Source organism: Anabas testudineus, chromosome 17 (genome assembly GCF_900324465.2).
Source record: "Anabas testudineus chromosome 17, fAnaTes1.2, whole genome shotgun sequence".
Classification (NCBI taxonomy): Eukaryota; Metazoa; Chordata; class Actinopteri; order Anabantiformes; family Anabantidae; genus Anabas; species Anabas testudineus.
The window spans coordinates 4,531,611-4,548,566 of record NC_046626.1 but is presented as its reverse complement, the minus strand read 5'-3'; the positions used below and the strand labels follow the sequence as shown (position 1 = coordinate 4,548,566).

The following is a 16,956-nucleotide window of genomic DNA, read 5'->3' as shown; positions in this document are numbered from 1 at the left end:
CTGTAGATTAGAATAGATCAAGTAGAATTAAGACAAAAGATTGAGCCGAAGCTAAGAAGAGTGAGCCAACCACTCATTAAGCAAAACAGGTTGGCATCAAGGAGGTCGTCCCTAGAAAGGAAGTCAGTCAGTTGATTGAAGACTGCTCGTTCAAGGGTCTTGGATTTTGGTCTTGAAAGTGGAGAAAAGCTTCCTGGTGTCAGTGGTGCTGCTGAGTTTGTCCTGGTAGTACTCGACTTTGTGACGCTGTGAGAAAATGACGCCAGCAGGCTCTGATATACTGCTAGAGCAGATGGAACCTTGGACTTGCGCCACTTTCCCTCCTCAGCACTCCTGAGCATGGTGCGTTGTTCACAGATCTGGTCAGTGAGCCATGAATTAGGAGCTGATGTACACATGTGAAATGGGGGTTGCTAAAAATATAGACTTTATGGCCACTAGAAGATTGATGTTAACAAAATGTTATTTTTACAGGAAAAAAAAGACACATAGAAGATGGAACAAATTCTGCTTTGCAGCAATGACTTTACAAATAGAAGACTTGCCATATGTCTGTATTTGCATCAGCACCATTCATATAAATAATACAGCCTGTTTGAGTAGAAGAGAGCAGATCTGGGAGCTGCAGTTGGCATTCCATGCTGACAGGAGACTGAAGAGTTTTGTTATTGTGTTGTTTAGTGATGTGTAACACCCTCCACTTCTCATCAATCTACTGACCCCCTCCTCTTCTCCTTCTCTAAACTCTGTGCCTTCTCTGCCTGCTCAGCTGCATCAAGTGGCACAGACATATAGCCAAAGAGACAGGAAATTAAAAGGTTAGACTTTTAAAATAAAAGACCTAAACATTGCTGTTGTCATTCTTTTTCCGAGGTGATAAACTATTGCTATTTTATTTATTTTTATTTATTATTTAATGATTTTTTTTTTGTATAAAATACTCAATATATACAGTGGAATGGAAACACATGACAGCCTTCTGATATGGTAAATGCAGGGTGATGCAGGTGCTTGAGCTTTCTCTCATGTCTTAGATATTAAAACTATTTTCTAAATGACTCAAAAAAACAAACAAAAAAAATAAAACATTGATAGGAAACTGGAGGATGGAGTTTTTCGTTACGTGTATTATTCAAAATATGATCTTCTAAGTCTTAGGAATCCAGAACCTGTCCACATTTCAGCAAGTTCTTCAAGTTACTGATGCCACTCAGCTGTTTTTTCTATTATATTCATATGATTAGTGGATGCTGAAACAGAAGGGTCCGAACACGGTGCAACATTTTGGATTTGTAATGGATTTAGAGTGTAACCTATTCTCTAAATTCACAGATTGCATCAATCTGAACCATTATCTTTCTATACTTTTCATCTCTTTAAAACAAATGACAGAGAAGCAGTGGGGAGAGAAGAACTTTTACTATTTATAGCTAAGACAGAATGATACAGAATGCGATCTAATATTACTAAATTATCATTTTGATAATGATAAACACTATAAAGCTTGTTCAATAAGAGAATTTGCTTCACTGCCATGTAACACTGTGAACAGAACATATATCTTTAGAACCGAGTGAAAAAACAGGACCTTGAGACTGGGAAGTTATGGTTGGTACTGGGCACTAACATTTGATATAAACTGTTTAATCTACAAAATCTCTGTCAGATTAATCATCCATGACAGTGATATAATTAATAGTCTGTCTCCATTAATAGTCTCCACTCCAAAATATACCATGAACATGTGAGAAAAATGAGAAGCTGTTGTAAATTGGGTAAAAGTGCGAATGCAGGGGATACTGTACTTTACAAACCGATTTATAAATCAGCTACTGAGCCATATAATAGGTTTATAGATTTTTTTTTTTTAATTGCACGTTGATGGGCCATTAATGCAAAGTGTCAATTCATTCACAAAACTGTGCCCTAATTTCAGCAACAAAAGTTTCATATGCACTGACAGAGGGCTGCTTCCCTAACATTTCGTATGATTTCGATGACATTTTTGAATCCCAAAAATTGTATCATATTTATTGTGATAGCATAATGATTATAAATTAGGTATATTATTTTATGGTTGATTTTATTATAGCTGACTTGTCATCTCACAGAATATTTCACTTTTGCACTGTAAAGTCTGTTTGTACTCTTGTAAAAACGATTTTTATTTTGAAATGTTTTAGCCGGAAGTGTCGCTTTGAATCCTGTCTAGTTTGACACTGGCTGCTCAGTGTGTGTGTGTGTGTGTGTGTGTGTGTGTGTGTGTGTGTGTGTGTGTGTGTGTGTGTGTGTGTGTGTGTGTGTGTGTGTGTGTGTGTGTGTAATCTGCTTCCTGCTGCTGCTCGGTGTCCGCACACCGTCCGTCTCGTCAGTGTTGATCGGCTCGCCATGGCGGAAGGACGCAGAGAACAGCCGCCCCATCCTTTCCTCTCCTTACCACCGGCCAGCAAGCGACCCTGTTTGCGCCCACCTCCTAGGGGTCCCGGTCCGGGGCCCGGCCACGGAAGCGGCTTGCCCAGCTCTCGGTGTCGTTCCCCGGAGTCTCTTCTGGACTGTGCCGCTAAGGCAGTAGCGGAAAAGTGGGCCTTCGAGAGAGTAGAGGAGCGCTTCGAGCGGATCCCGGAGCCCGTCCAGCGCCGCATAGTCTACTGGTCTTTTCCCCGCAACGAGAAGGAGATATGCATGTACTCTTCGTTTCAGTGCCGAGTCGCCGGAGAGGAGGGTCCGTCGGCGGCCACCGGTGGGTCTGGGGGTACGGGGTCCGGAGCTACGACGACCGCAGGTGGCGGCGGAGGATCTAGCGCCGGTACGACGGGCACCGTGGGGGCAGCCGGAGCGGTGGGAACTGGAGACGGACTGCCATTCCGCCGCGGTATCAGGCTGCTAGAGACCGGCTGTGTGGAAAACGTTTTACAAGTCGGTAAGTGGAATATGTGAGTGTAGCGAGACGAAGCTCTCCTGGCTCTAACACTGTGGACCGTCTGTCGCCGCCGCCGCCGCTGCTGCTGCTGCTGGATCTATACTGGGGATGATTGATGGAAGTTTTCCCTGCTATCGTGGAAAGTATGCAAAGCGTCTGTTTTCGGCGCACATAAAGCCCACACACGGCTCTACTTGTGTGTTTAGTTTAGTACACTTCCAAGGAAACGTTTTTTTTTTTTTTTTTTAACAGATATGGAGCTTTTGTCGACCCCGTGTGCGAAAAGGGAAGCGAAGATAAGGTTGTTTGCTAGCTTAGCCGAGCAGCTGCTGTTTAAAAATTAAAGGGCTTCCTATTGTGGCTTTTCATTACTCTGCAGCTCTGCCGCTGGCGACGGCGTCTTTAACCACTTCTGCCCTTCACGTTAAAAAGCCTCGACTCGCTGTGTGTTTGGGGAGCGGGGGGGGGGGGTTCAAACAGGGGAAAAGGCAACTATCAGCACTCCTCTCCCTCTCCGGGGCTCCGCGTCGACGGCCGGAGCGGGCTGAAGCCGTCACCCCGGCAGAAAGGCAGGGGGAGGCGCGGAGGAGAAGAGCTGACAGACGCGGATACAAAAGGACCCAACGCTGCAGCGTCGGGGCTTTATTTGTGTTTGTGCGAATTTCCCGTTGCAAAAGTCGTTTTTTTTTTTTTTACCCCCTCAACACAACCATCGTCTGAGCGTGGCTTAGTGAAGGAACAAAGGCGGTTATTGGCTCCCTTATTATGATTAATCCAACATTAATCCGAAAAAATCCCCCACAGCGCTCTGTTTATGTGCTGCTGCTGCTGCTGCTGGTCCGACCGGACAAAGAGCTCGATCGCCACCAACGTGGAAGAAAAAAAAACACGTTAAGAGTTTTATTTTGATAATCAAAGTTAACCCATAAGTAGCTGAATTGAACGTTAAACCACCTTTTATTGGTGCGTTTGTCCGCAGCCTCTCAATCGCTGCAACACAAAAGGCTTCCAGTTGGAAATGATCGATAAGCGTCTCGCGTTTCTAGCGCTGCAGAGAGGCTGTTCCCGAACAAAGGGCCATTCCGCACAGCTCCGTCTCCACTCACACTCTCATTAGCCTCATACCCCCGACTCCACACAGCCACTAAAACACCAGCTCACACATCGGGGAAATTGATGAGATGAAACCGATGGATAGTTAAAAAAAAAACAAAAAAAAACGACAAAACAAAAACAGGCTTTTATGGTTACCAGGAGGATTTGTCTAAGGCCATATGGTGTGAGAGCCACTAGAGCTTGTCTGGGGTTTCATGTTGCTCCAAGGTATCTGGTGTGTGTGTGTGTGTGTGTGTAGGGGGGTAGCTGCAAACTGTGGCTGCTAGGTTTTCTCTCTGTGTGACTGCTGTATCTAATTGCATCTCATAAATGCTCATCGATTCCACCCTATAACTTAATGAAATTTGAGACTTATGAATATGAAAGTGAGACTTGCACTCAGTGAGATTTGTTGCAGTCTGGCTCCATGAGTTGAGCAAGTTGGAGTCTGCAGCAGAGAGAGAGAGAAAGAAAGAGAGAGAGAGAGAGAGAGAGAGAGAGATGTGATTATACTGGGGGAAACAATGCACAGCTAGTCAAGTTAAACAAGTTCGATTTGTTCCGATGATCTGATGTTTTGTTGATTTCCCTTAAGGCCTCGTGTTTGCTTTCGTATGCAAGGGCTGTTTGCGAGTGAAGGGTTCTTGAGCAAGTTTGAAGTGATGGCCTACTTTTACCACTTCCTGTCATTGCAAACACATGAATCAGGTACTCCCACACAGGTGAAGTCGTGTGTGTGTGTTAGTAGAGCTAGTGGATCAGTCTGTTCATGCTCATGGGTGCGTTTTTTTTTTTTTGTTTTTTTTTAAGTTTGTAGCACTGCTGAATGTATAGTATGGGATTAAAGAAGCTGTATGCCACTGAGTACAAGCTTCAGTTGAAATGTAAATGGTCAAACAAAAGCATAAACCAGTAAGCAAACACTTCCAGTCTTACCTGCTTCACTGAGGGATCGTTTCCAATCTGCCCCAAGGTCGGTCATACCAAGCAGGCCACATGGTTTTGTCTTTCTGTCAACAAAACACAAGAGGGGCTAAATAGCTGTGTGACATCAAGATAAGATTTGACTTGTTCTTCACTTTGCACTTCATGAGAACCAGTTTACTCACTGACTTAACATGAACAACAGTTATGTTTAGTTTACTTCTTTTTTTTTTTTTTTTTCATGGCTGGATTTAGAAAGGTTGGGCATGCTCATACAAAATGCACCATTACAGATCATGTTACACGCATGTAAATGACAGTCTTTAAGACTGCTTTCATCTGACACAGCGTAATATAATCAGCACTTAAAATAGTGGTAATACTTGTTTTTAACAAAGGGAGATGGACTTGCCTCCTGCCTTCTGTTAATAGGGGCTTGCCGGAGAGTGATTACGACTGAGACCAGGCTGCGTGCTGACACATGCAGGTGATGATGCATGGTTTGAAATGTGGCATGTGGAGGTACTGCAGTCTGGAAAACTTTTATTAAACTTTTGAACTGCATTGTACAAGTGCTAATTGTTGACACAGCTTCAAGTTACATATATGCACCAAAAGCAAATAGATTTCTTTTCTGTATTTATCTTTGTCCATCTGCACCCATCTTGTGTTGGAGTGTTGGCTGCGATGCTGCATTGGCATGTAGCCCTAATCTTTGTGACTTTTAGGAAGCTGAAATGTTTCCAAATAGCCAAATATGGGTAATTCCTCTCATATTAGATTTAGTGAAAAATCACCATTACACAACCATCATGCAGCAAAGACCCAGAAGCACCAGAAATGCTGAAGTGATGAGCTCACAAGCTAGACTATCATGAGATATAATGTATTTTTTGTCACCCCTCACAGCTATCACAAGCCCAGCAGGAGCTCCAGTTCCTGTAAACTCATGCTCATCTTTAGACTTTTTATGTCTGTGTTTCTGAATCGGTGTGCCCAGAGCCAGATCTGCTCTTGTGTTTTTTTGGATAATCACTAATGGGATGTGGTGCTAAGGTGTAAAAAGAGGCTCAGTGAGGTGCTTTTTTTTGCTCTGCGGTACTTGACAAATTTAGTGCTTAGGTCACAGAAAGTTGAAACCCTGACAAGAAGTGTGTGAGAAGACGGGGACAATTGTTGCCTGCGTAATGAAGAACCTGTTTTGAAAGAGTAATTTCAGTGCATGCTGATGTCAGATCTGTGACATCCTCAACCTCCGCACATTACAAGCAAACTCCTTTGTCTGTCGGCCTCTTTTAACTGTAATGCTGACAGACTGAGGGGACGTGAGCTCATCAACAACTCATTGGCCCATGTGTTCATAATAATCTGCTCCTCGCTCCAAGTCATAATTAGAATAATCAAAGCTAAGCTTGCTTGTATTTGTACCCGCCTCCCCTCCATACACAGCACACACATGCACATCCAGAAGCCCCATTCCCAGAGCCTTATAAAGTCCTCAGAGAGCGGGAGGAAGGGATATAAGAGGAGGGAGGGAAGTGGGGGTTTCTTTAGCTTTGAGTCAAGCTTTGGGATTATTGGGTCATGCTTTGTTACCCAGCAGTAGAAAAACCCCTTGTTCACAGAAAGGGGGTCGTGGGAGGGATCTGCGTGGATGTGTGTGTGTGTGCACATCCCTGTCTCACTGACGTTACATAAAGCTGTAATGGGTCCCCGACGCCTTTTCAATCACTGGTGACTCTGACAAAGCGAAGCAGCAAAGCTGAACAGGATTAAACTGTACGGGGCAGCCAGTCGGTGGGAGGAAAAACTGTGGAGTTTCTTTACTCTGAACGTTTGAGCTCCTGGAAAGTCTTTAAAATTCTGAAGTAGTCCTTTAATTATGGTTAGATACTGATCATTAACAGGCTTTTTGGTGAACCACATCTATATTTTGAAAACGGTTCAGATCAGAGTCTTTCTTAGATTATCCAATGATCAGATTTGGAGTATTTTCACCGGATTTAATTAAAATTAATAAACACTTTATGTAAAATGTGTTTTTTAGCACTGCATTGACTCCGTACCTCCTGCAAGAATTTGCACATTTTGAAGAATGCATAAGCAGTTGTGATGTAGGTTATCTAGATCCCCTGTGCAAGTCCTACTACTCTGACAGACTCCATAATGAAGCATTTAAAAGAGCAGTCTTCTGGCCTTCCCATCACCTACAGATATTTAAATTACGCAGTTCCTGTGGAGGTGCTAGTTGTTATCACTGTGCTTACTCAGTGTCAGTTCATGTATGATCTTACAGTTTTCAGTTTGATGAATGTGTGCGCGTAGGGGGGTGTTGCTGGTTGGTCTTGCCAGTATTTTCTCAGATGTAATTTCCTGGCAGAAATAGCTGTGGGGTTCCTTGTTGTGGAAAAGCTTGTGAGCCTCTGGTGTAAATCGGCTCTTCACTTGCTCGAGCGTTGTGATAAAAGACAGAAGGAGGTGGTGAGCTCATCTTCGCTCGCCTCATCTCCCATCTTTCTTTCTGACTTGACTCTCAGGACGCTGTCCACTGACACTGTTCGCTTCTCATCTTTTCTTCCATCTCTCTTGTCTTCACCTTTGTATTTATTTCTTTGCCCGTTGCCTTCTTTCCTTGTCTGCTTTTCACTCAACCATCAGCCTATGTAACTGTACGCCTGTTTTCTATCTTTCATGCTCTTTTATGTCCTTAACACACTCCTCTCTGTTTCTGTAACTTACATCAGTAAAAGATGACTCATGCTTCAATCATATTCTGTCTGAAAGCTCCAGCATAGTAAAGGGATTAGTTGGCCACACTAAGATCTTAAAAGTTTTTTTTTTCCTTGCTTTTACCCTCCGTCTCCTCCACAGTTTCCCCCATAAGGCTGCTGCAAGTTAAAGAAGTGTTAGTGGTTTTGACAGGAGGACTGGAGGAAGCTGGAAAGAATCATTACTGTGAGTGAGAAAGAAGTCAGACAGATGACAGTGAAGCTCTGGGCGTGTGCTCATGATGTTCTGAGCAGCAATGAGTAACTTCAGACATTACCCGAATGAGTTAGCTGATGGTGTTTACGTATATGTGGGAGTTTGCTCTGGTCCGAATCACTTGAGAAGTTAGTTGGCGAACTTCCTTTTCACACAGAGTTGGTCTTCCCTCAGGTGATTGTTTATTACATTACATCACTTGCACACTCATCTGACCAGATGTCTGTGTCCGCGATTCATCCTCTTAAATCATGCAATTCATAGCTTTTAGTCCTGTTTTGGTTCGGCATGCTTACTCACGCGGAGTACCACACCAGAGTTCACTAGATGATTTGGATCAAGACCACCTCTTTTTGGGGGTCTCCATGCGGCTGCTTTGGTTCGCACAAAAGTGCGATTACAGTGTTCACACCAGACTCAACGAACAGCACCAAGATTCGCTCAAGATTCAAAAGCCTGTAGGTGTGAAAGTACCCTTAGAGGGTTTCACTCACTGATCCTGTTTGTAGGCTGGAAACTTGAATAATAATGTAAGTTATTGTGTATAAGTGACATACATGCAAAGAGTTACTACTCTGCAGCTCCCTGGGCTTTTGAAAAAGTTTGTAAACTCTTTCTCTTGGTTTTATGTTATGACCCACAACTTGTTGTTGTTACCTTCCTCCATTGGCTACAGTTAGTAGCCAACTGGTGAAAATAACAGTGGAGTCAGCATCTTAAAGGCACAACACTTGTTACTTGTTACCAAGGCACTTGTTACACACATTTAGAAACCAACCAAAATAAGTCATTTTACTTTTAAATATTTGGGTTTTTTATAGGTTTTCTGCATGTTTTATATAACCTTTTATCCTGTTTGTGTGTTTCAGTGTACTTTAATCCTCATATCTTGTTGTTTTAAAGTGCTTTGCAGCTTTGTGCAACAAAGATATGTTATGAAAAAGTTTTTTTTTTTAAATTGTGCATCACTTTCAGACAAAGAGAGTACATTTCCACTTTGTAAGTGCTTTAACCTTCACTGCAGTAGTAATTGTTGCTGGATGCTTGAGCATTACTAAACAAGTTTAAGTGCATTTATTCTTGTATATCTATTTATCTATGTACTGTATATTCACAACAGAGCCCATTCTGAGCCACAACTTTAGCCACTTAGCACACACAGGCATTCATAAACACTCCCATAGTCTGTCTTCAAGCCTTTCTTAGCACACAGCGCAGACAAACAATATTTAATCAGTGTAATTAATTCCATGCCCGCCACACTCGAAAAGGGAAAATCGGTAAAACAAATCGTCCCCGCACTCTTATTAGCTCTTGGAGAGGCTTGTGAAAGATGAGGCCATTAGGAAGATGTTCTGTTGTTGTGCTCATCAAAGGGAGAGGCACCTGTACACACGCGTGCATGAGCGAGCACACATGAGGGCTAATTATATAAAATCATTAATCAGAGTTTGTTGTTGGAGTGCTTCCTCCACCAGACAGAGAGGCGACCATCTGTACATTATATTTGAGACACAAAAAGCATGATGGAAGAGGAATGGGAAAGTGCCAGTCCACAGTTTCTTCTTTTGTCTCAGTCTTGTTGCTAAGTGCTCTACACTTGTCAGTTAACAGAACGTCCAGTGCTGTGATCTGCCTCGGATTTTTGTTGATTAATACTCAGGATCCAGAGTGCCAAACTGTCCATGCTGTCAACAAGACAGCACACAAAGTCTGGTAAATAAGTAAGAACAAAGAATTACTGAGATGTACTATTTGCAGCAGTGTGACTTTATACGAAGTAGTTTGTTTCAAACTTTCTGGGGAAATAATCATTTTTAAATCAACATGTTTGGAAGCTTCTCCTGCTTCTGATGTAATTTTTTCAGATGCATCACCATTTTTGAGAAATATTTCTTTTGGGAGAATGTCTCAATAATTGTGTTGACTAGAAACCAAAGTATAATTAGAATAATAATATTAATGAAAAAGTACAGTTATGTCTTAAGCCACGTAACTTTCACACTTAACCTCTCAACATTAACTGTTAAAAAGTGATTTAAACCTTTTTCTTGCTGTCTCCTTCTGTATTTTTAGTACTGTTTTTATTTCCTCTGTGTGTCTTTCCCTCCTGTGCTTTCTGTTTAAACCTGATCTCAGGTATTTCAGCCACATTTTTGCTATGATGTTGAACTATGCCATTTCCACTCTGGTATTGTTTGCAAAAAAAACTTCATTCTTTGACTTTGGTGTTTGATCACTTCAGTCCCCGAACAACAGATGCTTTTCTACCACTTAAATAACAGTACAACATGTTTGTATGTTTTTACTACTCGCGGTCGGTTTTCATTCCTCACTATCCTGTGTGTTTGTGTGCTCTCCTCCGCCTTAAGTGCTTTTGCCTTGGGTGGTGGGTGTACAATTATCAGCCGAGATCAATGGTGGCCTTGTCCTTTTAGCTTCTGAATCCTGCTGTATTCAGTTATTGCACTGTGCCACACCTGTCTTTATTTTGATTTTCCATGTGTGTACAAGTGTGTATTTACCATGGTGGTTGTACACATTTGGCCACTGTCCACGTTTTAGAGAGAGGCTGGACTTGAAAGAGAAGGATGAGGTTTGCAGACTGGAGTATTATGTGCTCGTTTGGTTGTAATTGCCTAACAAATGTTGGGGAGAAAGGACAGAAATGGAGGGGAAGTGGGTATTTGAAATGCAAATCAGACCCAAATAAAATTGATGATTACTCTTGTGATCACTTTGTTAGCATGTTTTAGATCACAGCTGTATGATAGTGGGAAATACTATATTCTCTATACTACCTCTCAATATATTATAATCCCAAAACTCTTTTCACATGAGATTAAGTGACACATTTCCATAAAAGTAATTCTCTGGGGGTTAGATCTATTTAAAGACAATGTGATTTTTTTGTGTGAATTCTTTCTGACTTGGGCATGAACTAATGTAAATCCTTTCACCAGCCACATAAGAAATAAAGAAGTTGCATTTGAAGATGTTGGTAACTCAGTTGATGAAATAATTCACCCTGGATGAAAACTTAATTTTCCTGATGCCCAACCCAATTTGCTTCCTCCGTTTTTATCTTGTTGAGATAAAAAAAAAAAAAAAAAATCTCAATTATCTGTTAATTTCAGTGATGCTATTGATACTTGATGGTTGGATAGAACTCAGTCAAGCAGAACTCAATTTTGGCCTAAACACTTTAACAATAGTCTTTTGACATGTTGGTATGACTTATTCACCATGTGTGGATCATGTGTTGATACCTCAGTGAGTTTGCAGCCTATACATAGAGCTGAGTGGCTCAAGAGCGTTGTGATGGCATTTAAAGCTGCAACACATCTACTCATTCAATCTATTACATGTGATGTAAAAATCCTAATCTTATTAAAACTGTGATCAGTATAAGTTGATCGCAGTTGTATTTTTTTTTTTCTTTGCCCAGAAAACTCCACAAATTCAATATATTCGGTCTTTCTTTAATACTACACTTGTTGCTATATAAATAATACTTGCCATGTTGCTAGTGGAATTTGTCGCTAGGTTAAAATTTTGAAATGGGACACAGAAAAATAAATATTTGTTTTGTTTGCTGAAATTTAAATGAAAGATACTCATCTAGGACTTTGTATGCTAAATATCAAGTGTAGAAACAAGGCTTTGTCCAAAGTCTGCCTACAGGTAACTGAATTTGACATTTTTCAAGTTATTAGCAAAATGCTAATTAGAAACTAATTAGAAGCACTAGTACAGCTATATTTATTTTGTTAATTTTAGACCAGAGGCGGGCTAGCTGTTTTCAGTCTTTATGCTAAGCTAACTGGCTGTAGCCTCATATTAGCCTACAGATTAGAGAGTGGTATCAAACTTTGTATCTAACTTTAACCAAGAAAGCCAAAAGTTTTTTTTGTTTTTTTACAGCATAATAGTAGTTAGTAATATATAGTAATAGTTTTGTTTTCTTATTTTACACTCACATATTTCGTCGTATCTTAAAAGAGTAGTCAAAAAGCAGACAGGTACAGAGTCAGAGACTAAACCATAATATTGAAAAGCCCATTAGAGCCCATTAGATTAGATTTGACCTTTTACACCACACATAATCTGTTATGTCCACTTCGTTATTTGATGTGCATGTAGGGGAGCCAGTGAGCAAATGGTAGTGGAACCGGTTTGGGGGTACTGCACCTTGAACACTGATGCTTGGAAAGATTACAGATTTAAACACCATGTGCAGAAAACACAATATTATTGTGACAACAAACAGTGTTAAAGTCATGCACATACATTCTTTAGTTCCACATCTGGAGCGTTTTGAATACAGCACTCCACTCACTGTCACTTCCAATGGAAATCCTTCTTCTGTTCCCATAATGCCCTGCTTTGTGTTAGCTAGTCCTGACCGTTTCTTGATCTCTGTGGTGATACTTTCCATCTTGCCTTTGAATGCAGTGAATCTGGTGCTGTATTGTGTTGCCCATCTCCACTTGAAATGGGCAGTCGTGGATCATAGATATCAGACACAGATAGGACCCCTAACCCCCCCCCCCCACACACACACACACACACACACACACACACACATACACAAACACACACACACACACACTCCTCTTCTGAATACACACACTATTGTGTATTGCAGCTAGTGCCTGTGTCCTATGTGCTTTTCAAATCTCAGCAGCAATCAAAGCCCCTGACAACAACAGTGTTATTACTGCCAACAACACAGACGAGGGCCCATAGGAGTCTATTGTGTGAGACATCCATTATAGTTGGAATAGAAACTATTTCCATACATTTGGATGACTTTGATCTCAGGAAATAGGAGTCAACAACTACGCTTTTTTTTTTTTTTCTTTGTCAAGAACCATGCTTTTTTTCTTTTTCCATGTGTGCATCTCAGTATTGTCATGGTCTACAGATGTGCTGCTGTCTTTATCCTTTAGATGAAAACATTCTCCTTCTACTTTATTTACCAGTTGTTGTGTTAATCATCAGCACTGACCTCCTCAAGTGATTTGAGCTTTTTTCTGATTGTAAAGGTTTGTGAATCTCTGCTCTTCTTTTGATTTTCATTGCTCTCTTCCACTCCATCATTCCCTTTGCCCAAATGTGTGGGTAAGTTTTTAAAGGAAGCACTTAGTGCTAAAACTACAAATAATTATATCACTTAGAGACCAAGTCTCCTATTATGGTGATTCAGACTGTCAGTGTGCATTAGCAAATGAGCCAGGGCCTCCTGTGATGGCGAATTATTCTGAGTTATTCACCATGTGAATCTGAAATGTGTGTGCCGCTTTTTAACCCCCAAGTGGTTCGGGAATGGTCTAAACCACTTCTGTTATTCTTTGTCTGAGTAACCAGGACCACAGTATACCTATAGCTATGTTTACATACAGCTCCTGATGTTTGAATAAAGCTCTGAAGTGATGCTTTCAGCTAAGTCTCCTTGGTATTTCTGATAATAAAATTCAAGAGTCTTCACAGTATTACTGTGGACCTAAATGTATTCATTTACAATAGAAGCTTGGGTTAAGGGCACATCCACACTTTCTTTAGATGGCTAAAGATGCCTGTAAATTGTGTCTGTTCAAAGAATTGTAGTCACATTAAAAAATAATGTCTAATATGTTAGCAAACGGACGGCAGTAGCTCAGGTGGTAGAGCCGTTGCTTACAAACCCCAAGGTTAGTGGTTCGTTTCCCGGGTCCTTTTTGGCTACTTGTTGAGGTGTCCTTGGAAAATACACAGAAACCCTGTACTAGCGCAGATATGTATTGTCTGTCAGCTGTTCAACACAATACAATACAATAGTCTTTCTTCTTTTAGCTCAGCTTTGGTCTCCAATTCACAAGTCAGTTGGGGGCAAAAGGGAAGCAGTCAGTTGATTGTAGAGGTTTTAAACAAAACTCCAGTTCTCATATCTCATAGAGTGGAAGATGCCTCCTCAGCTTTTGTTCATTGAACACAGGGTTAATAGGAATCACCCCAGTTTACTTTTTCTAAACATCATGCTCTATACCTGCCTCCTTTGCTCTCCCCTCTCTCCTCACCTTCTAATAATGGTGCTCTGTGCGGGTTTCTTTAGTGGAAGCTCATTAGGCCCCAGTCTCTCCGGCAAATAAATGGTAAGTTGTCTGCAGAGGGAGGAGAAGGAGCGCAGGAGGGGATATGAACAAGGGATGGGATAGGTGAGCAACAAGATGAAAGCAAGGCAGAGGCAAGGAGCAAGAAGAGGGAAAGGGAGAGGGTGTGAAGGAAGGAGGAATGGAAGTAAAAGGGGGGCAGTGAGAGGAGGTGTGAAGCAAGGAAGGAGAGGAGGCAGACGAGAGCTGAAAGGCAAATTCAGTACAAAGTACATAACCAACCTGTCACCTCTGGCTCTCCCCTCCCCCTTCACATACACTCCACAGTCACAAAAAAAGCCAAAAGGGAGGGAGGGACCTCATTAGGCTCTCAGCAGTCCATCACACACACAAGGAAAGGGAGAGAGAGGGGGAGAGAGAGAGACTACTGAGCTCAGTGGTGGGGGATGGGATGCCCTGAGAAATGAAGGGAGCTGAGGGAGGATTGAAATTGAATTGATAGGAGCAGTCAAGTGCAGCAACACACACACACACACACACACACACACACACAAGGGACAGAAGAGGACAAGCTCACATACACAAGGTCCTCTCAATGCAACATGATTAATGTGGTCAACAGCCGTGAGGACCAGTCTGGTCAAGACCTCTCACCCTCTTACACGCATGCACACACATGCGCGCGCACACACACACAAACGGTGGCCTTCTACGCTTAAAGCGTCACCATGCCCTTTTCTGGCTCGTCTGATCACACACCCCTGCTGGCCCCACCCAGCCTCCTCTACCCTCCTTGCACCCAAACAAAGCTTGTGGAGACAGGATTTTTTTAGTCTGGTATCTGCCTGGCATCAATTCAGTTTAACTCTAATAGCCTGTTATGTATAAAATAAAAAGAAATTAATAAATAAAAACCCAAGAGCGTTTTGCAAATATCCCACCAGCACCACAACCATGGCCAACAAACATGTTTTCCATTTATTTTTACGGTACTTTTATAGTAATAATTAACTACTCACTGACTTTTTACCAAATCCACCCTGAACACCTCCACTGCCAAGCAATTTAGCCAATTGCGGGCGTTTTTTGATAATGGCAGGGGTAATAAGGGTTAATTAGTGTTGTATGATTAGAAACAGGTTCCACTGGAATGATTGGAATGAAGCCTTTGACCTCTGAGCTTAACGCACACATCCTTAAAGCACGACTTCACCGGCCCATAAGAAGCCAGTTATTATGGAAAGCAGGAAAATGTCAACACAGAATATTGGTTTGGCAGGGGAGCACGAATAGTACTTTGAGTAGTTTTTATGTGGTAAAAGTAAGTGGCATTGGACCTCAATTGACTCATGACTCGTAACTGTAGTGTGATTTTTCCTTGTTTGCAGCCACATAAACTAAGCACTGCTCAGAATGGAAGAACATGTCAAACCTGTAAACTGTAAAAATGGACATTGGTAAAGAACAGAAACCTATCTTCATGGAACTTCCTTTAACTGACAGTGCCCTTGCCAGAAATCACTTCCTGGACCCTACTATTCACAGAGTAGACTGGCTCACACATTAGCACGCAGACAGCGAGCGTCACAGCTGTGTGCAGCTGTAAATAAATTTCGACGGATAACATAATGATCAAATGGATCCTGGGTATAAAGCCCCTCTTGCTAATGCAGCTGTTTGAAACATTACCTATGTAAGATGGCCTCAAGACGTTTGAACCCAAACCACTTAAACTGTCAGTTCAGATGAGGCCAGTAAACTGTCCATCACTGGAAGCACATAATAGGTTACTAAATGTCCACTTTACTGCTGTGAATGATTTCCTGTTACTTTGCTGCCTGCTTCAGTGTCTCTCCGTGTGTGTGTGTGTGTGTGTGTGTGTGTGTGTGTGTGTGTGTGTGTGTCTCTGTCTGTCTTTCCAAGTGTGGCCATATATCAGTAAATACAGGGTTTCTAGTAGTTGTCATCATGTAACAAGATTAGGTGCCTTCTGCACTGTCTCACACCACAGGACTTTTGTTGTCAGTGCGTGCTCAATAGGATTCATTGGCGAGTTTTGTCTCTAGGGCTCTAGGCTTTGTCCTGTAAACCCACAGGGAGCCCAGTGCATCTAAATGTGCATTTCTTTACTTCCCAATTTTTGATTAGTTTTAACTTTGACTTTCTGTTTTGGCCTTCATGGAAACGGTGTTGAATGCAAGAACCAATCCAATATCCTATCAGACATTCTCATCCCTTTTGCCTTCCTCTTCTTTAACTCTCTGTTCCTCTCTCATTCAAACACACACACACACACACACAGAAGTGATCTGTGTATGCTTTTCTTTTTGATTTTAAAGTCTAATTTTCACCTAGTTACATTTTGCCTCAAAAAAGGGAGCATGTGGCATGTTAAGCACTTTTTCTGCCATGGCAGCAGAACAGAAAACTGTGTGTGTGTGTGTGTGTATGTGTGTGTGTGTGTGTGTGTGTGTATGTGTATGTAAATCAGTGTTCAAAGTATTGTGAGTTATCAGTTGGATGAAACACCACTGCTGTAACAATAGGATTAAAGCTGTGCTTATGAAAGAAGCAATTAAATGGTATCTTATCTCATCTGCTTCTAAAGCCAAAAAGCACTTTCATATTTTCAAGTTTTCTCTTTCTCTTCTCTGGAGGCATCCACAGGTTCCCGGAGAACACTGCTGATTGTTGGACAGTCCAACTGTCCTTACATTTGAATGTTTAGTTAAACATGTAAGAACTTGCTAGGTAAACAGGGATTTACTCTCTTTCTTTTTTTTTCTTCTTTGTCTCAATTCAAGACATAAATCTATGGCAAATATAAAATGTAGTTTTTGCTTGAAAACCAAGCAAACAAATGAATTGGTAATGCAAAAAATAATTAACAAAATCAATGTATGTTTTCTACGGGTGTAAGGTGAAGACTGAAACATGGTA

General features: G+C 41.6%; 1 protein-coding gene across 1 annotated transcript in view; it reads left to right on the top strand.

Moving 5' to 3' along the window:
- Nucleotides 1–2,315: 2,315 nt before the first annotated feature.
- Nucleotides 2,316–16,956, top strand: part of zswim5 (zinc finger, SWIM-type containing 5) — a 53,863-nt gene continuing 39,222 nt past the window's right edge. The window contains exon 1 of the mRNA XM_026374526.2: nucleotides 2,316–2,920. Within this exon, the coding sequence (XP_026230311.1) occupies nucleotides 2,389–2,920 (532 nt within the window). The 5' untranslated portion in view covers nucleotides 2,316–2,388. The remainder of the gene's footprint in view (nucleotides 2,921–16,956) is intronic.